Below are 27,829 nucleotides of genomic sequence, written 5' to 3'. Positions count from 1 at the left end.
CACTTGCCTCAGGGCACCCAGCTTGAAAGTGACAGTCAGAAATTCAAACCCAGGCAGCCTGGTACCAGGATCCCTACTCTGTTTCTTTTTTGGCCACCCTGCAGGCATGTGGCCAGGGACAGTTTCTCTAAACTGTATTCCATTGCACGGTTTGGGGATCACTTAATTTACCATCACCCCTATTGATGGGCACTTGGATTGCACCAGGCTCTTGTTCTGACAAACTAACTGTGATGAATAACCTTGTCCATGAACTGTTTTTTGGTTCCTCTACTGTGTGACCTTGGGCATGTTACTTAACCTCTCTGTGCTTCCGTTTCCTCATCTGTAAAATGGAGATAATAAATACCCATCTGGAAGCATTGTTCTGAAGGATAAATGAGTTACTATCAAGAACCTAGAAAAGTATCTAGCTACATATAAATGTTATTATTGCAGCCAGATACATGAGCAAGTATATCCATGGGATAAATTCTCAGAAGGGTTTGCTGGCTCAAAGCGGGTGAGTCTGTGTTTTCAGTAGATCCTGCCAAATTGTTCTCTGTATGGGATTGTTCCCATATGCATTGTTCCAATTACATTACCTCTAGCAATGAGAATGCTGGTTTCTCCACTGCCTTGCCAACAGTTGTTAAGCTTTTGGAGTTTTGCCAACTTGGGTGATAAATGAAGCTCATTATGACTCAATATACATTTCTCTTATTCTGAGTGAGGTAAGGCCTCTGTTCTTATGTTTAAGAACTATTTATATTTTCTCTCTGCAAAATAATATTTGTTCATATCATTTGCCCATTATTTTTTTCCTTCTAGGACTGCTGGCATTTTTTTCTTATTGATTTTTAGGAACTCTTTATATATTGGGCTGCTTTGAATTTCAAGTCAGGTACTTACTAGCCTTGTGATCTTGGAGAAAAAAAATTACTTAACCTATTTCTGCCCAGGTTGTCTTATCTACAGAATGGGGGTGTGGACAGCACCTTTATCTCAGGGTTATGTGAGGGTTCAACATGATAAGGTAAGTTAAGTTCTTATAATGGTGATTGACGTACAATTAATGTATAGCAAGTGCTAAATTAATGGGAGTCATTCTTTTTTGCTAATTTGATTTCAGTGGATCTGAGCTTGCCTGTAGGATGTGGTATAGGTCTGGGTGCAAAATGTTAGCTGCTGTAATGAAATGCATTGCTTCAGTGAATTTAAAGAGTTTACTTCTAGCTTATATCACAATCCAGTTTGGGTCAACTGGGGGATTAAGAGGATAGCCCTTCTTTACAGAGTCCCTACAGGACTTGGGCTCTTTCCGTCTCATGGCCCCATCCTCCCTGAAGCCCTTGGAGTTCTCTATTCAGCCAGAGGACAAGGAGGGAGTTATGAGGAGGGAAACCCTGAGAGGTTTTCATGGGGCCAGGCCCAGAAGTGGCACCATCACCTCCATTCTTGTTCCACTGGTCACATGGTCCCATCCAACCACAAGACAGGAATGGGAATGTAGCTTAGCTGGGTGCCAGGGAGGACGAGGAAATGGGTTGGGTGGATATAGAGAAGGCAGTGCCAGAGGACCTCAGGGTGATGCCTAGCTGGCTTCAGAGTTGCAGGTCTGGGGGGGGGCTAGTTTAGAGGAAACCTCTGTGGGATGAGGAATGAGGAAGACCTGGACCAGAGCCATGGGGGAAGGATGCAGCTGGGGACTTGGGGTGGGGCTTGGTGCAAGCAAATCTCAGCCAAGTGGGTTGGGTTGAGTTGGGTGGAAGATCGCATCTAAACATGTCCACTAGGGCTGACCAGGACAGAAGCCTGGGTGGGGGTGTCAACATTTGCGCTGTGCGTTCTTTCCCATTCCATTCTGTTCTGTTCACTGACTTCGTCTCTGGGCCCAATACTGGGAAATGTCACCCTTCAGGACTCTCACAGCGGATGCTGGAAACCCCTGTCCCTCCCCTTGCTCCCAGCCCTCCCACGCATGGCTCCCCTTGGAGTAAAAGTGAAAGTTCTCATCATGACCCAGAAGAACCTATGCATTTGGCCTCTGCCCACCTCTCAGCCCTCACCTCCTCCCTCTCTCCCCCTCCCTCACTCTACTCCAGCCATGTGGGCCTGCCCTCACTGTTCCTAGAACCCACCAGGTGCAATTCAGCTCCAGGGCCTTTGCACGTGCTGTTCTTTCTCTACAAATCCCTCTTCCCCCAGATATACACCCTGGTTGTTCTCTTATCTCCTGAAGGTTTTTTATCAGAGAGATTTCCCCTGGTTTCCATATGTAAAAATCACACCCCCTGCCCCTGCCTACGCCCCCCCCCACCATTCTCTTCCTTCTTTTATTTTCCTCCACAGTACTTATTTATTTATTTATTTGTTTGTTTGTTTGTTTGTTTGTTTTTGGCTGCATTGGGTCTTCGTTGCTGTGCGTGGGCTTTCTCCAGTTGCAGCGAGCGGGAGCTACTCTTTGTTGCGGTTGCACGGGCTTCTCGATGCGGTGGCTTCTCATGTTGTGGAGCATGAGCTCTAGGCGCGTGGGCTTCAGTAGTTGTGGCTCGAAGGCTCTAAAGCGCAGGCTCAGTAGTTGTGGAGCACGGGTTTAGTTGCTACGCAGCATGTGGGATCTTCCCGGACCAGGGCTCAAACCCGTGTCCCCTGCATCGGCAGGCGGATTCTTAACCACTGCGCCACGAGGGAAGCCCTCCTCCACAGTACTTAGCCCTCTCTGACTTACCATAATTTTTAACTTATTTGCTTATTATCTGCTTCCCCCACTGGAGTGTCAGGGCAAAGCTTTTTGTCTGTTTGGTTCACAACTGTGTCCCCAGTTCCTAGAACAGCACTTGGCATATAGTAGGTGCTCAATAAATGTTGATCAAATATTCACTTCATTTTTTCAGTCATTTAATACAGGGGTCAGCACACTATAACCCATGGGCTGGCTGCCTCTTTTTGTAAACAAAGTTTAATTCAAGGTCTTGCCTACTTGTTGACACATTGTTTGTGGCTGCTTTCTCTCTGCAAAGCCAAAAAAATTAAAAAATTACTGTTTGCCTCTTTACAGAGTTTGCTGATCCCTCCCTGATTTAGGAGGTATTTGTTGAGTGCTTACTTACTACTGGTTAGTGGTAGTTGGTTAGCGATGATTGAGGATGGATTGCCTGAGATTATCCTGCCTTTACTAGTTCCCAGTTATGTGGCTTCTCACCTTTTGTTTTCTTATCTGTAAAATGAGGCAAATGAAGACGGTGATAACAGCAATAATAACAACAATAGTAATGATGATACTACCACCCACCTCAGAGACATTTCTGAGACACTCTGTTGGAGAATCCCACGATGAATGAGACGCAGACCATCATGAAACTCATGGAAACAGATGAGGAAATAGGCAGTTACAACACAGATTAACACACTCAGTGACGGGTGAGTGAAGCCCAGGGTATTGTGAGAGCAGAGAGAAGAGAACCCCCAGAAACAATCAGGGTAGGCTTCCTGGAGCAGGTGACACGCCAATTTGCGGGTGGGAGTTTGGGAAATATTTGAGGGACCGAAAGACAAAGTTCTGTTTGTCTCCCTTGCTAACATTAATGGTGCCAGGAAGTGGGCAGGACCAGAGGGTGTGTTGGATGGGCATAGCTGGGCTTTTAAAGATCTCACTACATTGTAGAGATGGACTGTCCCCTTTGATCTCAGGGATGGTGTTCTGAGACCTGGGCTTTAAGAGGAACATGAGAGTCAGGTCCCTTGGGGAATAGTGGAAGAAATAAGGGACGTTCAGTTGGAGAAGTTTAAGGTCTGAGGAAATTCTGAACTTAGTCTGCAGAAGTTTCAAGCAAGAGTCCTAGATCTTGTGACAGAAAACCCAACCGAAACTGGCTTAGTCAAAAATAATATTACCTCATATAACTGAAAAGCTTGGGAGGAAATGCCTTCAGGTCTGGCTGGATCCAGGAGCTCAGGAGATATCTCAGGAACCCTCTCCTCTCTCCCCGTTGCACTCCATCTCTTAACTCTGCTTTCTTTGTGGTGTTTCCCTCCATTTTCAGTCATCCTTTCCCCTCATGGAGGCAAACGAGAGTGCCCAGATATACCAAATTTTTATTCCCACAATTGTGTGTCCCATGGAAAATGGGAGGGTCGCTTTAATGGCCTCTAAACCCCAGATCTCTCTTTCATTGGACATGAACGTTTGGGGGGGGGATGTTACATGTTCAGTTCTGAATCAATTGCTGTGCCTGGGAGAATGTGTATGGTCTGATTGGTTAGGCCAGGTCACATGCCTATTTCTGGAGTTGGGGGCGGGGTCGACTCTACCCAAAGGAGTTAGGCTCGGGGAGGGGCTGTTTCACCTGGGAAACTGAGGGACTGTTACCAAAAGAACGGGGAAGAGATGTTAGGAGGCAATCGATCAATCGATGTTTATATTGGCATCAAGTACTATCAATAAATTGAGTCCAGAGTTTCTCTACATCAGCAGTGCTGAAATTGGGGCTTCATTCTCTGTCTTGGGGGCTGCCCTGTGCATTGTAGGAAGTTGGGCAGCATCCCTGACCTTCACCCACTCTCCCCCCACCCCAGTAGTGACCACAAAATGTCCCCAGGCATTGCTAAATGTCCCCTGGGGAGCAGAATTGCCCCTGAGAGAACCACTGTTTTGGAGGGAGTGAGTTTCCTGTGTCCAGGGAGGTGGGGGATGGGTAGGGGAGTGGGGAGGTGGGTGGGCGGGGTTGGGGGGATGGGGTGGAATCCAAAGAGAAGTGAACAATTACTGGCTGGGGTGAAGGTGAGATTGAGAGCTTCTTCAAGTTAGGCATTCGTTTATTTTATCATCGGCAACAGGCGCTGTGCAGACGGCTGGGGTGATGGGAAAGAACACCACAGATTTCCTCTTTGCTCTCCTGAGTTCATGGCCTTGTGGGAGAGAAGGCTGCCTGTGTTTTGTTTCCTGTGGCTGCTGTAACAAAGTCTCAAAAACTGGGTGGCTTGAAACAACAGCTATATTGTCTCACTGTTCTGGAGGGCAGAGGTTTGAAAACAAGGTGTCGGCAGCATCTTGCTCCATCTCCAGGCTACAGGAGAGAATCCGATCTGTGCTTCTTCCGGCTTCTGCTGGCTCCAGGCGTTCCTTGGCTTGTGGCTGCGTTATTCCAGCTTCTGCCTCCATCTTCACGTGGCTGTTTCCTCCGTGTCCGTCTGTCTCATAATCCAGAAAGATCTCCACACCTTGACATCCTTAATGCTGTCTTGCAAAGTCCTTTTTTTTTTTCTTCAAATAACATCACACTCACCAAGGTGCCAGGGATCAGATGTGGATGTATCTATTTGGGGTCTGCCATTTAACCCGCTACAGACAGTAAACAGGCAAATCAATAAAACACAGTAGTAAACGCTGCAGACAGAATAAGCCAGGGGTCAGGATGGAGAAGAACAAAGGGGGCAGGCTTCTGGAGGATGGTCAAGGAAAGCTGAGAGCTGAAGGATGAGGAACCAGCTCTGGGAAGCATGGGGGCAGGGAGGACAAAGGCTGTGCAAAGGCCCTGTGGCAGGAGGATGAGAATGAAGGATCTGCTGGCAGAAGGTGAGCAAGAGAAGGGAGAGCAGAGCGAAGTGATATTTGGGAGGAAGGCACTTCACTGGAGGTGGCTGTGGGGATGTGTGTGGGATTTAAATATGATGGGAAGTCTTGGAGTGTTTTAAGCTGCTCTGTGGGTACTGGACTCTAAGGGCAATAGAGGTGACAGTAAGCAGACCTGGGAGGAGGAGGTTGATGAAGGTGTCCCAGGGAAAAGTGATGGGGGCTTGGACGAGGAACTGGGGACAATAGATCTGACTCCCATTTTGGAGGTTGAGCTGATCAGACTTGCTAACAGATTGGATGGAGGGGGCCTGGGAGTGAATGAAAGGAGGTCAGATGATGTTGAAGTTTGTAGCTTAGGGACCCGCATGAGTGGGGGTATCATTTGCTGAGATGGGAAGCCTGGGGGAGGAACAGGTTTTGGGGAGTTCTGATTGGGCCATGCGACCCTGGAGATAGAAAGCAGCCCAGCATGGTGGTTACTGCAGCGGCTTTTTTTTTTTTTTTCCCCTGAACGTGTGGCGCGGCTTGTGGGAACTCAGTTCCCCGACCAGGGATTGAACCCGGGCCACAGCACAGTTGTTCTTAACTGGGGGTGGGGCAAGCGGCTCTGTCCTCCAAGGGGACATTTGGTAGTACCTGGAGATGTTTTTGGTTGTCACTACTGGATGGAGTGGTGTGGTCCTGGCATCGAGTGGGTAGAGACCAGGGATGCTGCTACATGTCGTCTTATGCCCAGGACAGCCGCCCAATTATCAATGGTGCTGAGACTGAGAAACCCTGTTTGAGGGCCGTGGACTCCGGTTGCCTGGGGGTCCGGGTGCCGATCCTGACTTGGGGATCTTGGGTGAGTTGCTGAACCTCTCCGTGACTTGGTTTCCCCCTCTTTGAAAAGGGGGTAAGGATAGTCCCTAACTCATAGGGCTGTAGTGTCAAGTGGCCAGAAGGGCATAGTGTCAAGGGACCCAAAGAGCAAAGCGTATCCACATCCAGGTCTTGGTACTTTGAAAAGAATAGTTTTTTTAAAAATTTATTTTAATTTTTATTGGGGTATAGTTGATTTTCAATGTTGTGTTAGTTTCGGGTGTACAGCAAAGCGAATCTGTTATACATATACATATATCCACTCTTTTTTTTTAAGATGAAAAGAACAGTTTTAATGAAGTGGATGGGAATAGGTTCAGAAAGTATAACGAATAACAACAGAAACAGTTCCCATTTACTGAGCACTTACTACGTGCAAGTGTTGTTCTACTTACTTACAACTTATGTACTCATTTGATTTTCACAGCAAACTCATGGAGAGAGTACCTCTGTGCTTCAGTTATCTGTTACTGTGAAACAAACCAACCCAAACTAAGTGATGTATGTCAATAACTATGTTATCCTTCTCACAGATTCAGTGAGTCCGGAATTCAGATGGGGCATGGTGATGATGGTTTGTCAGCTCTGTGATGAGAAACCTTGAATGTCTGGGGGCAGGAATCATCTGGAGGATTCTTCACTCCCCTGTTGAGTGCCTGGGCTGGGATGACTTGAAGCTCTGCTCAGCTGGGGCTGTTGCCTGGAAACCTGGTCTCTCCATGTGGCTTGGGCTTCCTCACAACATGGCGACTGGGGTTTTGAGAAGGAGCGTGGAGAGAGAGCAAGTGTTTCTCAAGGAACCAAGGCAGAAGCTGGAGGGTTTCTTCTAACCTACTTAGGAATCATACGGTGCACTTGGCTGCATTCTCAGTGACAAGCAAGTCGCTAAGACCAGGCTAGATTCAACGGGAGGTGAATCAAACTCCATCTCTTGAGGGGGGTGTGACAAGTCACAGTACAGAAGAGCACACTGGATCGGTGATATTTTTGTGGCCATCTTTGGAAAGCACAATCGGTTACCTGTTATTATCATAATTTCACAGATGAAACAGAAACGTGGAAAGTTTAAGTAAGTTGCTCAGGTGAATAAGTCGCTATGCTTGGATTCGAATGCAAGTAGCCAGGTCCCCAAACCTGTGACCACAAGCACTATAAGAATACTGCCTCTTTTGGGGGGAGCATATGAGCCTTTCTAGCGGTTACGGAGATAGTCTTAGATTCAGATTTCTGGTTCTCCTGGTCAGGATTCAGCCAGGAAAGCAGAAGTCATCTCAGGTCTTTCAAACAGAGAGGATTTAATTCAGGGAATTGGCTAATGGGCGATGGGATTGCTGAGAAGAGACGGGTGATACTAAGGTAACCCAGAGAGTAGCCACTAGGCTGGAGAAAAAATAGAAGGAAGGTAGTGTGACCGGGAGCCAGGGGCCAGAACCATTTAACAAGAGCTAGAACTTTGGGCAAGAGCTGTCTTCAGGGAGCTGAGACCACGGAGGTGTGTATTTGCTGCTGGAGAGGCAGAATAAGAGAGGGAGAGATACCCTGGCTTCTCTGTCCCACCTTGTGGTCTCCTGCCTGGGCCTCCCATTGGCTGAAACTACCTGGAAGCCAGGGTGCAAAGGAACCTGGGAAATGTAGTTCCCTTCGGTACAGAGCAAAGCAAAGGAAGGGCAGGTAGGATCTGAGAGCAAGCAGGCCTTGAGGAAGTGACTGCCTCTTTGAGCTCAGTGTATTATCTCAGTTAAAGAAAGCTGCTGTTCCTACTATTTGCCTGAGAATCAATGATAAGCAATGGTCTTACTTCCTGTGGCAGAGTCCTCCTAAGCTTTAATGGCTTTGCTTGTTCTGGAGTTTAGCTCAGTCTTAGATCAAACCCAGATCTCCTTTCTTAGGACTCTCCTGTCACAGGCCCCAAGCACACAGCTAATTGCCTTTCCTCCGGACAGCCCATCAGAGACCTGCCTCCCATGAGTCCATCCTCAGCTTCCCCCAAGTTCCCTCTGGTCCAGAAAGAACACCACAGTGACTTCATGACTCCTCAAAGGATGGGGTTTCCAGAACTACACCTTGGGGTGGCTGTCTTGTGCCTGTTTGCCTGGGGGACCCAGAATGACCCCAAGATGGGTGCAGCATCTGAGCACCCCCAAGAAATGTGGGGCTGTTGCCTTCCGTCTGATCTGTGATTGAGTGGGGGAGTTGAAGAAAAAGCTTCCAAAGGCATCAATCATTTGTGCTTCACTCTCTGGGACTCCGGGAGATATGGCAGGATGGTGGGATGCTCTCATGACAACCCTTGCCCCATTTTGATCACATGGCCCTGGTTTTGGTAAATCAGCATCTTTTGGTTCACTCCCTCCTACTCCCCGTTTCTCACTCTGTTCCAGCCACACTGGTCTCTAACCTCTTCCTCCAAAGCACCAGGCAGGGTCCAATCTCAGCGTCTTTGCATTGGCTGTTCCCTCTGCCTGGAATGCTTTTCCTCCAGACACCTACCCAGATCATTCCCTCCTTCAAGTCTTTACTCAAATGTCACTCTCTCCATGAGCCTTCCCTGGCCCTCTCATTTAGAATCGCACCCCTTCCTGGCATGCCCCATCCCCTTATCTTATTTTTCTCGCTTAATATTTACCACCTTCTAACAAGCTATATATATATATATATATATATATATATATATATATATATATATATATATATACATGTAACACTTGTTGTTTGTCTCCTGCCAGAATGTCAGCCTCACACGGGCAGGGATGTGAATCTCTTTTGTTTACAGCTGTATTCCCAGCACTTAAACCAGTACCTGGAGTATAATAGATGCTCAATAAATATTTGCCAAATCAATGAAGGGGTGGCTAAATGAGCAGATACCCCTTGTATGCTGTTCTCTTCGCCTGGAACACTTTTTCCCCACCTCACACTCTAAAGTAAGATTTATTTGGACAGAAAAAGCATATATTTGTGTCTCACTTATTTTGTTTTATCAAGGGTAGGGACAAAAAATGGGACAGGGGAGGGTGTTTTGCATTATTGACCAATGGTGGCTTACAGTATTCCTTCTTCCCATCCTCTCAACCCTGAAAAGCTCCTCTAAAGCTCCTAGTTTTAGGGGAACACACAGCAGGAATCTGGTCTCCTGCTGGCTTTTTAAAAACAGCCATATTAACATACAATCAGTGACATATTTAAAATACACAAGTTGATAAATGTTGACATACTGGACCTGTGAAACCAGCCCCACAATCAAGAGAGTGAACATATCTGTCACCTCAAAAGTTTCCTCCTGCCCTTTTGTAATCCCTCCTACCTAACCCCCACCTGCCATTCCCAAGCAATCCCAGATCTGCTTTTGGTCACTATAGATTAGTTTGTATCTGTTACCAAGTCCAAACTCGACTGCTGCATGACAGGCCAATAAATCAAGAGATGGGTGGTTTGGGCAAGGAATAGCGGCTTTATTCAGAAAACCAGCAGAGTGAGAAGATGGACTTGTGTCCCAAAGAACCATCTTCCCTGAGCTAGATTTTTTTTTTTTTTTTTTTTTGGTGGTACGCGGGCCTCTCACTGTTGTGGCTTCTCCCGTTGCGGAGCACAGGCTCCGGACGCGCAGGCTCAGCGGCCATGGCTCACGGGCCCAGCCGCTCCGCGGCATGTGGGATCTTCCCAGACCGGGGCACGAACCCATGTCCCCTGCATCGGCAGGCAGACTCTCAACCACTGCGCCACCAGGGAAGCCCTAGGCTTCTTTTATACTAAAAGGGGAGAGGGTGTGGTTGGTTGCTGCAAACTTCTTGGTGCCAGAATCCTTTGTTTTTGCAGCTGTCCACGTAGGTTAGGTCACAATGTTCCTAGAAACCTCCAACAAGATTAACATTATTCTCTGAACAACTTTCATCTCCATATGAATGGAAAAGTGTAATACCTTTAAAGGTCAGAGCCTTGAGAATGGGCTATCTTGTATATTTCAGGCTACAGACTACATTCTTGTAGCAAAGGCAATTATACAAGGGCTAGAGTAAAAGAAACAGATCCAATATGTAGTTAGCTTTGTTCTTCCCTATTACACATCTTCTAGAGTTTTATATCAAGGGGAGCATAGATATGTACTCTTTGAGGCTGATCCTTTCACTCAGCATAACTCTTTTGCCATTCACTGAACCGTTGTGTGTCTTAGTTCTTTATTCCTTATTGGCTGAGTTGTATTCCGTTGCATGGACTTACTAAGTTTGCTTATCTGTTCTCCCGTCCATGGGCGTTTGGGTTGCCTCCACTTTTTGGCAAATAAAACTTCTCTGAACATTTGTATAAACACTTGCTTTCATTTCTGTCGGGTAAATGCCTGGGGATGGAATAGGTCATATAGGAGGTGCACATCTAGCTTGTTAACTGCCAAACCACTTTTGCAAAGTGGTCGCACCATTTGACATTTCCCCACTGGCTGTGCGCAAGGCTTTCCTGGACTGCTTCTTCTCTTTGCTTCGTCTCTGAGTTTTGGCTTTACCAGACTCATCTCCCCCTTAACCAGATCCCACAGGGCTCCGTGCTTTTTCACATGCAGGCTTACCACAGTGGTGATCAACCAGTGATTCATGTGCCTCTCTGCTCAGCATCTGTCTTGCCACTAGACTGTAAGCTCTGTGGGGACAGGGTTCTGTCTGGCTGCCGACAGGTCCCAGGGCTTGGTATTCAGTAGGCACTCGATACATGCTTGCTGAATGAATGTATGACCCTGAATGGTAGGCCGAGGGCTAGAGTGGAGATTCAGTGAGTATTTTTATTCCTATGGTGATGATGAGGAAACAGAGGCACCAGGAGGTACAGTGACCCATCCAAGGTCCCTCAGCTTGCAGTGGCTGGGCTCGGAGTCAAACTCTGTACGTCTGACCCCCTGGACTGGCAGTGAGATGTTGAGCGTGTGCTGGGGTGGGAGGGGAGGGGAAAGGAGAGAGACGGCGGGAGCAGGGTGGATTTTGAAGGCCAGGAAGAGGCGTTTATACTCTGCACCTCTGTTTGCAGGCTTCGAAAAGGGTGCACAGCACACCCACCCTCTCTGGTCTGCATAATGAAGTTTTGCAACCTCGAGATTAAGGGGCTGCAAGGGCTGAACACAGAGGGCCCCTCTTTCTCGACTCCCCTGAGCAAACCCTGGTAACAGGCATTTCCTGTTTCCGGTAGGCTCCCTGGGGCTGGGGTGGGTGTGGGGAAGCTGGCTCCTGCACTCATGGGCTCAGCTCTGGGTTCCCTCTCCTGCTCCATGCCCCCCATCTCCTGTCCCCCCATCTCCACCACCCAAAGGGGCCTCTGTCCCTGCACACTGGTTCCCTGAAAGAGGGTGGTGAACTGGCCAAACTTTCCAGCTCTTTCTTTGTCTGGGGCAGGGGCTGTGATGTTGGGGGAACTGCAGGCAAAGGGGAAGTGTCTGGGTGCTGATTTGCATATGGGCAAGATGCCAGCCCGACTCTGAGGTTCTGAGCCAACTGAGGGGGTTGCCCCCTCTCCCAACAGGGAGGAAATAGTCTCCCATGCCCCTCCTACATTTGTCCTTTGCCAACTTCACCCACACTTCAGGCTACCACTAGACCTTCTAGTGGTCTAACCTCTGTCATTCCTGCTGTCGGAGGGAGCCCCTTGCTTTAGCTGGCCCTACTCCAGCCAGGGGGCTAATGAGTCATACCCCCTTTCCCCCTTTGAGGTGTCACATGACTGGGGGGAAGCAGTCTTAAGTCTCAGCTGATCTTCCTGAGGTCAACGGGGAACTTCCTCCCTAGGCCAGACAGGGCCATCTGTTCTGTTGTCCCTGGTGAACCTGGAGTCAGCCCATGACCTTGCAAAGGCTGCTGGACTGGAGAGTGGTACATATGGTTCCTGTTATGTGCTGAACCCCCCCAAATGCCACCTGCGACGTGGCACCATGAGGCAGCCTGGCGTGGTTTGAAGAGGCCGGGTGAGGAGTGTGACCTCTGGACGCAGAGAGCTGGTATCTGGCTCCCCATTTCTACTTGTGCATCCTTGGGAAGTGGATATCTCCTTTCTGAGCCTCAGTTGTCCCATCTGTCAAATGGGGTTTCATTCCTTCACCAACTTCTTTTGAGCACCTACTGTGTGCCAGGCATTGTACTAGGTGTTGAGGCTACAGCAGTGAACCAGCTACACAGAGAATCCTGCCCTCGTGGAGCTGATGTCCTAGTGTGTGTGGGAGGGGTGGGGTGGGGGGATACAGACAGACAATAACAAAATAAATAAGTGAAATATACATGTGTTACAATTTTATTTTATTTTATTTTTTTGGCTGCGCCACATGGCTTGCAAGATCTTAGTTCCCGGACCAGGGATTGAACCTGGGCCCACAGCAGTGAAAGCGCTGAGTCCTAACCACTGGACCACCAGGGAATTCCCTACGATTTTAAATAGAGTGGTTGGGAAGTTCTCCCTGAGAAGTGACATTTCATCAAAAGCCCAAAAGAGACAAGGAAGGGAGGCACCAGGTTAATGGGGGGATGGACATTCTAAGAAGAAGAGAATAGTCCATGCAAAGGTCCTGGGGCTGAATCGTGTCTGACATGTTCTAGGAATAGTGACGATAGGGAGGAGGTGAGGGCAGGGAGGTGACAGGGAAAGGTTGTGCAGGTCTTGTGAGCTGCAGAGTGGACTTGGGTTTGTATCTGGGTGGATTGTCTTGGGAGGGTTCTGACAATATTACTCTGGCTGTTGGGTTGAAAATAAATTACAGGGGCCCAGGAGCAGAAGAAAGGAGTCCTGGACTTCTCTGGTGGTCCAGTAGTTAAGACTCCACTTCCACTGCATGGGGCGCGGGTTCGATCCCTGGTTGGGGAACTAAGATCCCGCATGCTGCGCGGCCAAAAAAAAATTTAACAAAAAGAGAAAGAAGCAAGGAGTCCACTGGGGAGGCCATCACAGTTATCCAGGGGAATGATGATGGTGGCTTGGACCAGTAGAGGTGGACAGAAGTGGGTGGGATTCTGGGTATATTTTGAATATATACGGATAGGATTTTGGAACGGATTGGATTGGCAGTGGAGTAAGAGAGAAATAGTCAAGGCCACTCCAGTGTTTTGGGTTTGGATAACTGGAAGGGCAGACGTTATTAGAGCCTGCAACTAATAACATTATTAGTTATTAGATCTCAGTAGCAACTGTCATTAGATCACAGTAGCAACTTTGTTGGGAGAATTAAACAAAACTGTGCATGTCGGGGACTTCCCTGGCGGTACAATGGTTAAGAATCCAGGGCTTCCCTGGTGGCACAGTGGTTGAGAGTCCGCCTGCCGATGCAGCGGACACAGGTTCGTGCCCCTGTCCGGGAGGATCCCACATGCCGTGGAGTGGCTGGGCCCGTGAGCCATGGCCGCTGAGCCTGCGCGTCCGGAGCCTGTGCTCCGCAACGGGAGAGGCCACAACAGTGAGAGGCCCGCTTACAGAAAAAAAAAAAAAAAGAACCCACTTCTACTGCAGGCGACGTGGGTTCAATCCCTGGTCGAGGAACTAAGATCCTGCATGCCACGCGGCCAACAAACAAACAAACAAAACTGTGCATGTCAGACTCCTAGTGTAAGATTTGGAAAAGGCTTAGTTCTCAATAAACGGTTCCTCCTACAAAGCGCTGGAGCCTCCGGAGGGCAGGGGTTGGCCCCTGCAGGCAGTTTTGATTCACCTAGCTACTCTTCAGAGACAACTTTGGGAAGTGAGGCTGTAGAGAGGCAGGGAGAGGGCGGGGCAGAAAGGCAAGGGGCATGGAACAGAACAGAACCATACCATATATTGTTTGTGGACACATGCATGTGTAGTAAAAGAACGCGGACACCGATGGGAACAACGCACACCCATTTCTGGATAGGAGTTACCGGTGGGGAGGGAAAGAAGGGCATGCGATTAGAGACTATTGCACATGGGTTTGAAATGTAATGATAATGTTTAATTCAAAAGAAAGTATGTTTACTCAAAGGAGTTGAAAATTTATGGCCCATGCAGAACACGGATGTTTATAGCAACTTTATTCATAATTGCCAAAACTTGGGAGCCGACAAGATGCCCTTCAGTAGGTGAATGGATAGACTTTGGTACATTCAGACAATGGAATGTTATTTGGCGCTAAAAGAAATGAACTGTCGAGCCATGAAAAGACATGGAGGACCCTTAAACGTATATTACTAAGTGGAAGAAGCCAATGTGCAAGGCTATGTACGGTATGATTCCAACTTTATGACATTCTGGAAAAGGCAAAACTACGGAGACAGTAAAAAGATCAGGGGTTGCCAGGGGTTAAAGTGAGGGAAGGTTGAATGCATAGAGCACAGAGGGTTTTTAGGGCAGTGAAAATATTCTGTATGATACTATAATGGTGGACACATGTCATTATTCGTTTGTCCAAATCCATAGAATGTACAACACCGAGAGTGAACCCTAATGTCGACTTCGGATTCTGGGTGATGATGTGTCCATGTAGGTTCATTGGTTGTAACAAATGTACCCTCTCTGGTGAGGGATATGGGTAATGGGGGAGGCTACACATGCACTGGGGTAGAGGGGTGTATGAGAAGTCTCTACCTTCCATTCAGTTTTTCTGTGAGGCTAAAACTGCTCTAAAAAATAACGTCTATTATAACAAAACTAAAGGAAAAGAGAGAAAGGAAGGGAAAGACCACTAGAGTCCCCCGACTGGACGGATGGAGGTGCCACGGACCCCAAAGGGAGCTGACCAGGTGTTTTCCTGCCTCCTTGCAGCCTCCAAAAGCCTGCTGATCTCTGCTCCACCTTGCCACTCATCCTCCAGTAGTTTAACCGGAGCTCTTTCATTTGGCAACAGTGTTTCAAGAAAGAGAGAGTAGAGGTTGCCATGCGGTCTGGTTGCCTAAGCTCAAAACTCACACAATGTGAGTTCCGCTACTTTCTCTTGGCCAAAGTCAGTCACGGGAGCAGCCCAGACACAGAAGATGGGGAAATAGACTCCACTTCTAGATGGTAGGGGCTGAAATCTACATGTAAAAGATCACAAGGGGCATTCAGGAAGAGGGAACAAGGCATAAGGCAAGAAAACATTAAATATATTGCATTTGGGGTGGGGAAACCATCTTTGCCAAGTTGGAGCTGAGGTAGGGGAGGTAGCATGAGAAAAAAGATAGTTCTTGCAGAATTCCACAGGGACCAAATCTTGCAGGCCACGGTGAAGTTGAACTTTATTTTGAGGTCGATGGGTGACCATGGCAAGGTTTCATGGTCAGATTTGCTGTGTGGAGGTGGGCTGGGAGGGGTGAAACATGAATTAGGGAGACCACTGAAGAGGCTAATACAGTCACAAAGGTGAGAGATGGAGGTGTCTGCTCTAGGATTTGACAATGGAAATGGTGAGAAGGGCTTGGATTGAGAGGTAGTTTGGATGGTGAATCTGAAGTACCTCTTGATTGACTTGAAGGGGAGGATAAAATGAATTAAAAAAATTTTTAATTTTATATTAGAGTACAGTTGATTTACAATGTTGTGCTAGTTTCAGGTGTACAGCAAAGTGATTCAGATTCTTTTCCCATATAGGTTATTACAAAGTATTGAGTAGAGTTCCCTGTGCTACACAGTAGGATCTTGTTGATTATTTTATATATAGTAGTGTGTGTCTGTTAATCTGAAACTTCTAATTTATCCCTCTCCCCACCTGTCCCCTTTGGTAGCCATACATTTGTTTTCTAAGCCTGTGAGTCTGTTTCTGTTTTGGAAATAAGTTCATTTGTATCCTTTTCTTAGATTCCACATATAAGGGATATCATATGGTATTTGTCTTTCTCTGTCTGATTTACTTCACTTTGTATGACAATCTCTAGGTCCATCCATGTTGCTGCAAATGGCATTATTTCATTCTTTTTTTACGGTGGAGTAATATTCCGTTGTATATATGTACCACATCTTCTTTATCCATTCATCTCTCGATGGACATTTAGGTTGCTTCCATGTCTTGGCTATTGTAAATAGTGCTGCTGTGAACATTGGGTGCATGTATCTTTTCTAACTGATTAAATGAACTGATACTTGCAAAACACTTAGATGCATTCCTGGTTTGGAGAAAATAATCCATAAACATAATCTAACTTGATTATGTTGCTTGGGGAGTGTTAAGAATCATCCTGGGTTCCTCAGCTGAGTCTCTGTGTGGAGATGGAGAGCCTGGGGTAGGAGTGGGTTTAAAGTAGCCACGATGTCCGCCTTGAACCTATTCAGTTTGAAGTGCCCACTGATGGATGAAGGAACCTGTTTCCGCAGCTGTAAATGAAGAAGTTGATGGTAATGAAAGGGCGGTGCGTTGTTCTGAAAACCTGACCCCGGGTGGGAAAAGAAGTCCAGACTCTCCTCTACTTATCCCCATGTTGTTTATTTATTCAATAAACACTAATTGGGCATTACTACATGCCACCACATCCAGGCTCCAGAGATGCCTCAACTCTGGGCTCTGCTTTCTTCTGGTGGAGGGAACAGAGCAGGTCACAGACCTTGTGGTCAGGCCTGGGGTGGGGAGAGACATTATACTAAGGGATCCTGGGGTAGGGGAATGAGGTTGAGGATTCCACTTGGGTGGAGAAATGGGGGAAGAGATATTGGAGATGGGCCTCGAAGGATGAGTAGGAGTTCACCAGGCAGATATGAGAGGAGTCTTTAGCCCAGATTCCAGCCATTTGTTTATTTCCATGTGTGTAATTAGTGAAACAATTACAAGAAGAACTGGAGTGGGCAGTCATGGGGCCTCTGAGGATCCAACAGACCACAGCTGACTCTGGCCCTTAAGGCTACTGTATTAGGATAACACTAGCTGCTGTAACAAATAAGCCTTTTCAGTGACTTAATGTAATAGAAATGTATTTCTTGTTCACATAGTAGTCCAATGTTCCTCCTGGTACCAGGTGGGAGGTTTTTCTCTCATGGGGTGATTCAGAGACTATTTTCATTTGTGACTTTACTATCCCTTAGAGTCTCAGCATCATGTCTGTCTGCCTGCAGACAACAGGGGAAAATGGAGTATGAAGAAGGCAATCCCACTTCTTAAATTTAATGCATGGCCCTGACAATGATGCACATGGTGAATACTCACATTCCGTGAGCTAGAACCAGTCATATGGCCACACCCATTTGCAAGAGGGGATGGAAAATGTAGTCCTTGGCTGTGCGGACAACTTTACAGCCACAATTCCATATCGTGGAAGAAAAAGCATGAATTCTGGTGGATTGCCAGTGACCTCTGCCACAGGTAGGCAGCAGGAATAGAACTAAGGCCTGGGAGGTGCTACGAGATACCCAGTTTGCCTTGTGATCTTGAAGAGGTCCTTCTTCTTCCTCTCTGGGCTTCTTCCTCTCTCTGGGTGATGAACATTGGAGACTAGTGGATATCTGGGGTCTTTTGCAGTTCTGAAAATTGATGGGTCAGTGAATGCTCTTGGGCTTTCCAGCTGGAGCTAAGATGCTGACGGTGATTACAACCATAGTGATGATGACGGTGGTGATGGTGGTGGTGGTGATAACAGTGATGATGTGATAATCATGATGGTAATAATGGTGATAACAATGGGTGTGATTATGGTGATAACGGTGATAGTGTGGATGATAATGATCATTTCCAGATACTGAGGGCTCACACCATGCCCAGCCCTTTACATGCATTATTCTATCATATTACAACAACATGGCACAGTAGGCATTATGATGGTCCATTTTTTAGGAACTTTCATAACAAGTTCAGAGAGGGGAGGTGATTTGCCCAAAGACACACAGCAAGTAGGATCTTCTCGTATCCTTTTTTTTTTTTTTTTTTTTGACTGCGCTGCTGGGGCTTGAGGCATCTTAGCTCCCCGACCAGGGATTGAACCCAGGTCCTTGGCAGTGAGAACGTGGAGTCCTAACCACTGGACCACCAGGGAATTCCCTTCTTGTATGCTTTGGGAATTTATTCTCCATCCTGTTCCCTACTTTACCATCCCAGGATATTCCTACTGGCTCCAGGAATTGAAGGTAGTAGGTTTAAGAGAAAGCCCTGGAGTTCAGTGATGGTCACATGAAAGATGTTCAGTGAAAAACCGTTCTGGGCTTTTAACAGAAATTGCATTGAATCTATAGCTCAATTTTGGAGAAGCCTGAAATTTTAAAAATACTGAGTCTTTCTAGATAAGAATTAGTATATATTTCACCCTATTTAGATCTTCCTTCATATCTTTCCGTAAAATTTTATAATTTATTCCATATAGGATTTGTACTTCTTTTGTTAGATGGGTTAGATATTAATCAACTTTTTTGTTCGATTGTTTGTTTTACATTTTTTAGGCGATGGGAAATGCTATCCATTTAAAGTTGAAGTCCAATTTTCATACACAAAAATACTCAGTTCTTCAAGTTACCATCCAATCAGTTCTAGCAAGCATGTGCCCTTGTGCAACCCATACCCTTATCAAGATACAGAACTTTTCTATCACTTGTGGCCTTTCTGAGTCAATCTCTACCACCCTCCCCACCCCAGAAGCAACCACTGATTTGATTTCTATCACCGTAGGTTAGTTTTGCTTATTCTAAAACTTTGCAAATGTAATCTTGAAAAAAAGACACATTTTCCGATTGATTGTTGCTGATGTACCAACATGCAATAAACCTTGTGTGTTGATTTTGTGTTCAGTAACATTGCTATTTTATTAATTCCAGTTATTTATGTGTATATTCTTTCGGGCTTATCTATGTTGGCAATCGTAGTGTCTGCAAAACTGAGCATTGTACTGATATTTCTTTCTTTTCTGTCTTTCCTTTTATTTCTTTGTCTTGTCTTACAACGCAGGCTAAGATCTTTAGTATAGTTAATAGGAATGGTCAGCGGGCACCCTTGCCTTTGTTCTTATTTCAAAAAAAATCTTTGCAGCATTTCGCTCTGAAGTATAATGTTTTGCTTTTGACTTAAGACAAAGGTTGAAGGTTTTTTCAAGATGCTCTTTATCAGGTTACAGAAGTTCCTTTCCATTCTTACTTTGCCAAGAGTTCTTCTTCCTCTCTTTCTTTGAACATAAATGGATGTTGAATTGCTACTGTGTCTTTTATGCATCTGTCATAGTTGCTAATCTCTTTTTGACAGAACAGACCTTGGGCAAGCAACAGGATCCAGCTAATAAATGTGATGTATAACACTGTTTACATCATATTTGTTTTACACTGGCTTCTGCTTATAGCACTCAATCCTGGTTTCCTTTGAGAGTAGGATGTTCTCTCCTTAAATACATTAATTTATGTTAAAGTTAAAGTCCATGCTCCACATAGAATGGCTTAGGTAGGCTGTGGATGTGGCAGTAATTGAGAAGAAGATACACTCTGAAGATGAAAGTGTGAGATTCACAGATACAAAGAACAGTGTGTATTGAATTGATTCATAAATGCACCTGCCTGAGTTTGCACCCCAGCTGCCTGTCCCTGCCTCAGTTTCATATCTGTAAAACAAGGATAATGATCATAATTATTTTGCAGGATTGTTGCAAGGATTCCATGATACCTCTCATATAAATATGATATATATATATTTTTAAATTTAAAAATAAATTCCCTTTATTCATCATTTTAATCATTTCTGACCTGACTTAAATGTGGCCACATGCGTGCTAGCAAAAGCATCCACAAATATTGAGGCAGAATAGCCTCCAAAAATCTATAATTTTTAGATACAAAGGAATTAATGACACTGAGTAAAATTATAACCAGGGTCTTACACTTACATTTTAGAGCCCATAGATAACATGTGACTCATTTCTACCTTTTTCAAATGCAGAGAAAAATTTAGAGTCATTCAGAAAGAATCAAAGGTTTATGTTTGGGGATTCGATTAATATAACTCACTACATTAATAGAATCAAGAACAAAATACACATGATCGTCCTGTACAGATCTTTAAAATCACTTAATGAAAGTCAACATCCATTCCTGATTCAATAAAATGAGCAAATACAAAAACTTTTCAAGAAGCTAGGAACACAAAGAAACATTTAAATTGATAAAAACATTTCTATAAGTTAGGAGTTTGGGACTAACATATACACCCTGCTGTATATAAAATAGATAACTGGGACTTCCTTGGTGGCTCACTGGTTAAGGATCCACCTGCCAATGCAGGGGACGTGGGTTTGAGCCCTGGTCCGGGAAGATCCCACATGCTATGGAGCAACTAAGCCTGTGTGCCACAACTACTGAGCCTGTGCTCTAGAGCCCGTGAGCCACAACTACTGAGCCCGTGAGCCACAATTACTGAAGCCCACATGCCTAAGCCCGTGCTCCGCCACAAGAGGAGCCACTGCAATGAGAAGCCTGCGCACCGCAACGAAGAGTAGCCCCCGCTCGCCACAACTAGAGAAAGCCCGCGCAGCAACGAAGACCCATGCAGCCAAAATAAATAAATAAATAAAAATAAATAGATAACCAACAAGGACTTACTGTATAGCACAGGAAACTATATTCAATATCTTGTAATAACCTATAATGGAAAAGAATCTGAAAAAAAATATGTATCTGAATCACACACACCATAGAAGTCCTGTTTAATTTTTAAATTAATTTTGGTGAGCTGATCTCTCTATATAGAAAGAGTAAAACTCATAGAAGCAGAGAGTAGAAGGGCAGGTACCAGGGGCTGGAGTGGGGGTAGGGAAATGAATGGGCAGACGTTGGTTAAAGGGTATAAAGTTGAAGGTACATAGGATGAGTCAGTCTAGAGGTCTAGGGTACAGGCGTGGTGACCGTACTTAGTAACACCGTAAATATGCTAAGAGAGTAGATTTCAACAGCATTCATCACACACAAAAACATGGCGACTATGGGAAGAGTTGATATGTTTATTAGCTTGACTGTAGTAGTAATTTCACTATAAATAAGCATATCAAATCGTCCTGTTGCACACCTTAAATATATACAATTTTTATTTAAAAATACATAAATTTAAAACAATATATAGACAGTGCTGGGAATGGAGCACGTGGAGGGAGCTCATGCTGGTTTCCACTGCATGCAAGGCAAAGCATTGAAGCTATAGTCAAGAAAACTGGCTCCAGGTTCACACCATCCTGGAGTTAAATTTCAGCTCTTCTATGGACTTACTCATTTTGTTTTATTTGTTTGTTTATCTATCTATCTATTTGAATTTTTAAAAATTGAAGTATAGTTGATTTACAATGTTGTGTTAGTTTCAAGTGTACAGCAAGGTGATTCAGTTATACATACATACATACATATATATTGTAAATATATATTGTAAATCAACTATACGCCAGTAAAAATTAATTAAAAAAATAAATAAAATGGTTAATGGTTAAACTTTTTTATTGTGGTAAACTATACATAATTTTTATCATGATATATATATAAGTAAAATGATATAAATATATTTTATAATTATAAATAAAATTTTATATAAAGATATATGACTGATACGTTAATAAAATGATAATATTTGTCATTTTAACCATTTGTAAGTGTACAATTCAGTGGCGTTTGATACATTCACAATGTCGTGTAACTGTTACCACTACGTCCAAAACTTTTTCAGCTTCCCCAACAGAAACTCTGTCCCCATTAAACACTAACGCCCTATTCGTCTCCCTCAGCCCCTGTTACCCACCACCATACTTTCTGTCTCTATGGATGTGCCTATGCTAGGGACCTCATGTAGGTGGTATCATACAATATTCATCTTTCTGTGTCTGGCTTATTTCACTTAGCATAGTTTTCAAGGTTTATCTGTGTTGTAGTAGAAATCAAAATTTCATTCCTTTTTAATGGCTGAGTAACATTCCAAATGTATGTATACACCACATTTTGTTATCTGTTAATGGTTAACTTTATATCTTATGAATTTTACCTCAATAAAAAAAGGATTCAGGGGTATACTGGCTTCAGGTACAGCTTGATCTTTACTCGGTGGGGGGGCTGTGCTTTCTTTTTCCTCTTCTGCACCAGTCCCCAAGCCAGATGGCCAAAGGTCAGCTTCTCCCCGGTCCCATTATGTTTTGTCCATTCTCATCTATCTCTCCACAGTTCCTGTGCCTCAAGAATATTCGCACCTTCTTGTCTACCTGCTATGAGAAGTTTGGCCTCAAGCGGAGTGAGCTCTTTGAGGCCTTTGACCTCTTTGATGTGCAGGATTTCGGGAAGGTGAGCTGGGACTGAGCTGCCTGTGAGCTGGACACTGAGAGCCCAAAGATTGGGTTTCAATTCATTTCCATGAACGTCTACACTGGGCAAGCCCAAGGCTACTGGGGAAGGACTGATGGGCCAGACCAAACTGTACACCAGGTGCAAAGAGCCTGGCTTAGGACATGTGGAACTGAGTTTGAGTCCTTGCTCCACCAATTGCTGTGTGACCTCTGATATGTGGCCACGCCTCTCTGAGCCTTAAGTCCCTTGTCTAACTTGGAAGTAATATCACTCCATCCTCTCTGAGTGATTATGAGGATTGACTAGAGCAAGGGGTTCAAGTGGTGGGTGCTCAGTTAAAGGAATGCTGACATGCTGATGTCGGGGAATGGGAAGGTGGGAAAATCCCAAATTAGGCTCCCAGGGGCATGGGATCTAACCTCAAGGTCAGGTGCTTGGAGGCTGTGTTCTGGCATGTGGGTGGGTAAGGGGCTTGCTGAGCAGCCTCGGCCCTTGTCACAGGTCATCTACACTCTGTCCGCTCTGTCCTGGACCCCAATTGCCCAGAACAAGGGGATCATGTGAGTAACTATCTGAGCCGACAGCTCTGGACCCATTTGGCCCCAATACTCCTCCTCCTGGAAGCTCCCTCCCCACCTGGCCCTCTGGCCTCTGGCTCACACCATCCTGGCTCCCCCAGGCCTTTCCCCACTGAGGAGGAGAGTGTGGGTGATGAGGACATCTACAGTGGCCTGTCCGACCAGATCGAGTGAGTGTCTGGGACCACGACCCTGCCCCGGGGTGTCTGAGGGAACAGGACCTTGCCCTGGGGAGTCTGAGGGGACCAAGACCCTGCCCTGGGGTATGAGGGGATCAGCATCCTGCTCTGAGTGTCTGAGGGGACATGGCTCTGCCCCAGGGGGTCTGAGGGGACGGGACCCTGCCCCAGGGGATCAGAAGGGTCCCTGGTCTGGGGGAAGCCCCTGGCCCTGCCTGACTCCGCCTCCGCAGCGACACGGTGGAGGACGATGAGGACCTGTACGACTGCGTGGAGAACGAGGAGGCCGAGGGCGACGAGGTGTACGAGGACCTCATGCGCACAGAGCCGGTGCCCATGCCGGTGTGTGGGAGAGCAGGGCCGGGCGGGGCAGGCGTATGGGTGGGGCGCGGCCCTGGACACCCCAACACCGGCCTCTCCTCTCCGCTCTCAGCCCAAGATGACAGAGTATGACAAGCGGTGCTGCTGTCTGCGGGAGATCCAGCAGACGGAAGAGAAGTACACGGACACGCTGGGCTCCATCCAACAGGTGCGATGCTCAGTCCCCGCCCCTGCCATGCGCATGCGCGGAGCGGAGAGGCGTCATCCGTCCCTTGCGGGCCTGGGGCTCTTACCTGTCCCCACTGCTTTGTATTTCTCTGTCTCTCCTCGTCTCTGGTCCTTCTGTGTCTCTCCCTACTTCTTCCTCTGTTTATCTCTCTCTCCTTCTGTGTCTGTTTATCCCTGTCTCTATCTTTTCCTGTATCCTCATCTCTGTCCGTCTATCTCTGTTACTGTCTCTCACTCTCTAGTTCCTCTTTGTCCTTTGGCCACCTCTTTTCTTAACCGTTTGATTGAGATTTAATCAATATACCATACATTTCACCCATTTAACATCTATAATTTAATGTTTTTTGGTATATTCACAAGGGTGTAAAACCGTCACCACAGTTTATTTTAACATTTTTATTGAAGTACAGTTGATTTACAATGTTGTGTACCACTGCTTAATTTTAGAACATTTTTTTCTTTCTTTTTTTTTTTTTTGGTGGGGAGTGGGCGGGGGCCTGCACTGCGCGGCTTGTGGGGCTTTAGTTCCCCGACCAGGGATTGAACCCGGGCCCTCGGCAGTGAGAGTGCGGAGTCCTAACCACTGGACCGCCAGGGAATTCCCAACTTTAGAACATTTTCATCATCCCCCAAAGAAAACCCATATCCCTTAGCCACCACCCCTTAAATCCCCATTCTCCCCAGCCCCTGGCAACCACTAATCTACTTTCTGTCTCTATGGATTTACTTATTCTAGACATTTCATTTAAATGGACTCATACACTATGTGGTGTTTTGTGTCTTGCTTCTCTCACTGAACAACATGTTTTCAAGGTTCATCCACATTGTAGCGTGTGTCAGTGCTTCACTCCTTTTCATAGATGGACCACATTTTGTTATTCATTCATCCATTGACAGACATCTGGGTTGTGTCCACTTTGGGGCTATGATGACTAATTCTGCTCTGAACAATCTTGTACAGGTTTTCGTGTGGACTTTTTTCCCATCTCTGTTTTCTCTCCTTTTCTGTTTCCTTGCCTCTGTCTCTTTCTCTCTACACGTTTCTCTCTCTCGCTCAGTCTCTGTGTTTCTGTTCGTCCCTTTCCGTCTCTGTCTCCTCCTCCCCGTCTCTCTGGGACTCCTTCATCCTTCATCCTTGTCTCCCCCACCCCCCCCACAGCATTTTATGAAGCCCTTGCAGCGGTTCCTTAAACCCCAAGACGTTGAGATCATCTTCATCAACATTGAGGTGAACTGACCAATTCCCGCCCTCCCGGACTTCTGTCCAGTGGGGATGGTCTACTGGCTTCGCCTGTCCCTGGAGTGTGGGGGGTGGAAGATGAATGACATAGGGTGGGTGGATGACCCTTCTCCCACCCGGCATCCCGAGCCCCAGGTTCCCGCCCCAGCCCTTACGCCTCTCTCCGAGTAGGACCTGCTTCGCGTGCATACCCACTTCCTAAAGGAGATGAAGGAAGCCCTGGCCAACCCCAGTGCACCCACCCTCTACCAGGTCTTCATAAAATACAAGGAGAGGTGAGACCCAGCTGGCCAGCCCAGACCTCTGGAGGTCACCCTGCCCTGAGTGGGCATTTGGGAGGCCCTACCCTCATAGACCACTGGACAGAGAGGGCTTTTCCTTCTTTGCTCATGGGCAAGGGGCTGCCCATCTCTGGTTAAATTCCCAGCTCTTCCTCTTGAGAGCTGTGTGGCATTGGAAAGTCACTTAACCTCTCTGTGCTTCTACTTCCACATCTATAAAATCAGTGTGATCCAGGAACATATCTCCTGGGGTTGTGGTGAGGATCGAGTAAATTGATGCTTAACATGGGGCTTGGCACACAGTAGGTGATCAATAAATGCTTATTAAATAAATGAACATTGAGCAGAGACGATACACCAGGTGCTCTGATAAGAGCTTCTTGTGCTTTATCTCATTTAATGCTATAATAACCCCACGTGTGTGTGTGTGTGTGTGTGTGTGTGTGTGGCGTGCCATTGTTACGACCATTTTACAGACAGGGAGACTGAGGCTCATCGTCATGCAGCTGGGAAGAGGTGGGGCTGGGACTGACACCCAGATCTGCCTGACCTTGGTGCCAGCTGCCATTCTCCGGCCACCTGTCCTCTTCCCGCAGGTTCCTCATCTATGGCCGCTACTGCAGCCAGGTGGAGTCAGCCAGCAAGCACCTGGACCGTGTGGCTACAGCCCGGGAGGATGTGCAGATGAAGCTGGAGGTGGGGGGATGGGCTACATCTTTGTGTGTGTGTGTGTGTGTATGTGTGTGTGTGTGCGTGTGTGTGTCTCCCACTCCTTCCCAGGCTCCAGGGGCAGTAGAAAGGAAACCGAGCTGGAGATGGCATCCCTTTCTGTTGCAGCCCAGCCAGAAGTTGGCCCGCTGAAGGTTTGGGGAGGGTGGTACTGACTAGCCAACTGGGAGAAATGGACCAGGAGGAGATGGACCAGAATGCTGCGCCCTAACCCCAGCTAAACCCTGACTCTGGGCTGAGCCCTGATGCCAGGCTGAGGTTCTGACCCTGATCTGAACTCTGAGGGCACACTGAACCCCAGCCAGAGCTCCAACCCTGGCTGTGCCCCAAGTCTGGGCTGAACCCCAACTTCACACAGAACCCCGATCCCAGCCAAGTCCTGATCCTGGGCTGAGCACTGATCCTGGACTGAACCCCACCGTGACCCGTGTGTCTAGTGGGAGCACAGACGGGGCAGGGATGCTGAGGAATGGCTTGTGTGTGCCATCCATCAGCTTCTTTGGTCTCCACAGTGGGGACCCTCCAGACCTGTCGATCTCCCCCTCTCCAGCCCCCCTCAGCTGAGGAATCCTGGACCTCTTCCCCAGGCAGCCTTCCAGCTGGGTCTTAAACCACCCCTCACCCCGTGACATTCTTCCTTATTTCCTTGGGGGAAAGATGAACCTTCACGTTCTATAAAAATCCCCACCTGCCTCTACCTCTTCTCACTCACCTCTTTCTCCAATCTCCCAGGAATGTTCTCAGCGAGCGAACAACGGGAGGTTCACCTTACGGGACTTGCTAATGGTGCCCATGCAGCGGGTCCTCAAATATCACCTCCTTCTCCAGGTGCCCAAGGGCGCGCCCAGGCATGGGTTTGGTACATCGACCTCGCTGCAAGGGCTCCTAGGGGCTGGGCTCCCCTCTCTGGGTGGGGTCATTGGGGCCATGCCTCTAGGGACAGCAGAAAGAGGAAGAAGGAGCTGGTGGGCCAGGCTTGTTTGGAAGGCTCCCCAGGATGAGAGGGCAGAGGCCCCGGGTGATATACGTCTGTGTGGGTCACGCAGGAGCTGGTGAAACACACGCAGGACGCAACGGAGAAGGAGAACTTGCGGCTGGCCCTGGATGCCATGAGGGTGAGTGGTCACACACAGTGGTGACGGGGACACACAGACACATACGCATTCAAGTCAGTGAGTACCATCCAGGCACGGTCATACCCACGGGCCACCCCTGCCTCCACCGCACGGGGACACACCTCTCCGCCGAGTGAGTTATTCGCAGCGTCCCCCTTGGGGACAGTGACATCCTTCTGCCATCCGCTGCTGGGGGCTGACCCCCTGTCTCCGGCCAGGTGGGGGGGGGCCCAGGCTCACCCCTCTCCCACCCCCAGGACCTGGCACAGTGCGTGAACGAGGTCAAGCGTGACAACGAGACGCTGAGGCAGATCACCAACTTCCAACTGTCCATCGAGAACCTGGTGAGGCGGGCATGGCCAGGGCCGTGGCCACGTGGGGAGGGGGTTTGGTATCCTGCGTGGCCCCTTACCGGACACTCCGTTTGCTGTGTAGGACCAGTCTCTGGCCCACTATGGCCGACCCAAGATCGATGGCGAGCTCAAGATCACTTCTGTGGAGCGGCGCTCCAAGATGGACAGGTGGGCGGAGCCAGCACGTATCTGGGGTGGAGCCTGGACAGGGGCGGGGCCAGGCTAC

The 27,829-nt window shown here is 47.2% G+C and overlaps 1 protein-coding gene across 2 annotated transcripts in view; it reads left to right on the top strand.

The window, feature by feature from the left end:
* VAV1 (vav guanine nucleotide exchange factor 1) overlaps positions 1–27,829 on the top strand; it is a 51,064-nt gene that overhangs the window by 4,767 nt on the left and 18,468 nt on the right. For both annotated transcript variants that reach the window (XM_022557092.3, XM_022557091.3), the window contains exons 2-13: positions 22,460–22,576; positions 23,081–23,139; positions 23,259–23,327; positions 23,570–23,678; positions 23,770–23,865; positions 25,045–25,113; positions 25,297–25,400; positions 26,003–26,102; positions 26,868–26,963; positions 27,182–27,250; positions 27,508–27,594; positions 27,686–27,771. In XM_022557092.3, the coding sequence (XP_022412800.1) occupies positions 22,460–22,576; positions 23,081–23,139; positions 23,259–23,327; positions 23,570–23,678; positions 23,770–23,865; positions 25,045–25,113; positions 25,297–25,400; positions 26,003–26,102; positions 26,868–26,963; positions 27,182–27,250; positions 27,508–27,594; positions 27,686–27,771 (1,061 nt within the window). The remainder of the gene's footprint in view (positions 1–22,459; positions 22,577–23,080; positions 23,140–23,258; positions 23,328–23,569; positions 23,679–23,769; positions 23,866–25,044; positions 25,114–25,296; positions 25,401–26,002; positions 26,103–26,867; positions 26,964–27,181; positions 27,251–27,507; positions 27,595–27,685; positions 27,772–27,829) is intronic.

This window comes from Delphinapterus leucas, unplaced genomic scaffold (assembly GCF_059928025.1).
Source record: "Delphinapterus leucas isolate spDelLeu-1000000601 "Yukka" unplaced genomic scaffold, BTC_Dleu_Yukka2 spDelLeu_asBTCV2_sq25, whole genome shotgun sequence".
NCBI classification, from domain to species: domain Eukaryota; kingdom Metazoa; phylum Chordata; class Mammalia; order Artiodactyla; family Monodontidae; genus Delphinapterus; species Delphinapterus leucas.
The sequence above is the reverse complement of the archived record's forward strand: the minus strand, read 5'-3'. Positions and strand labels throughout refer to the sequence as shown.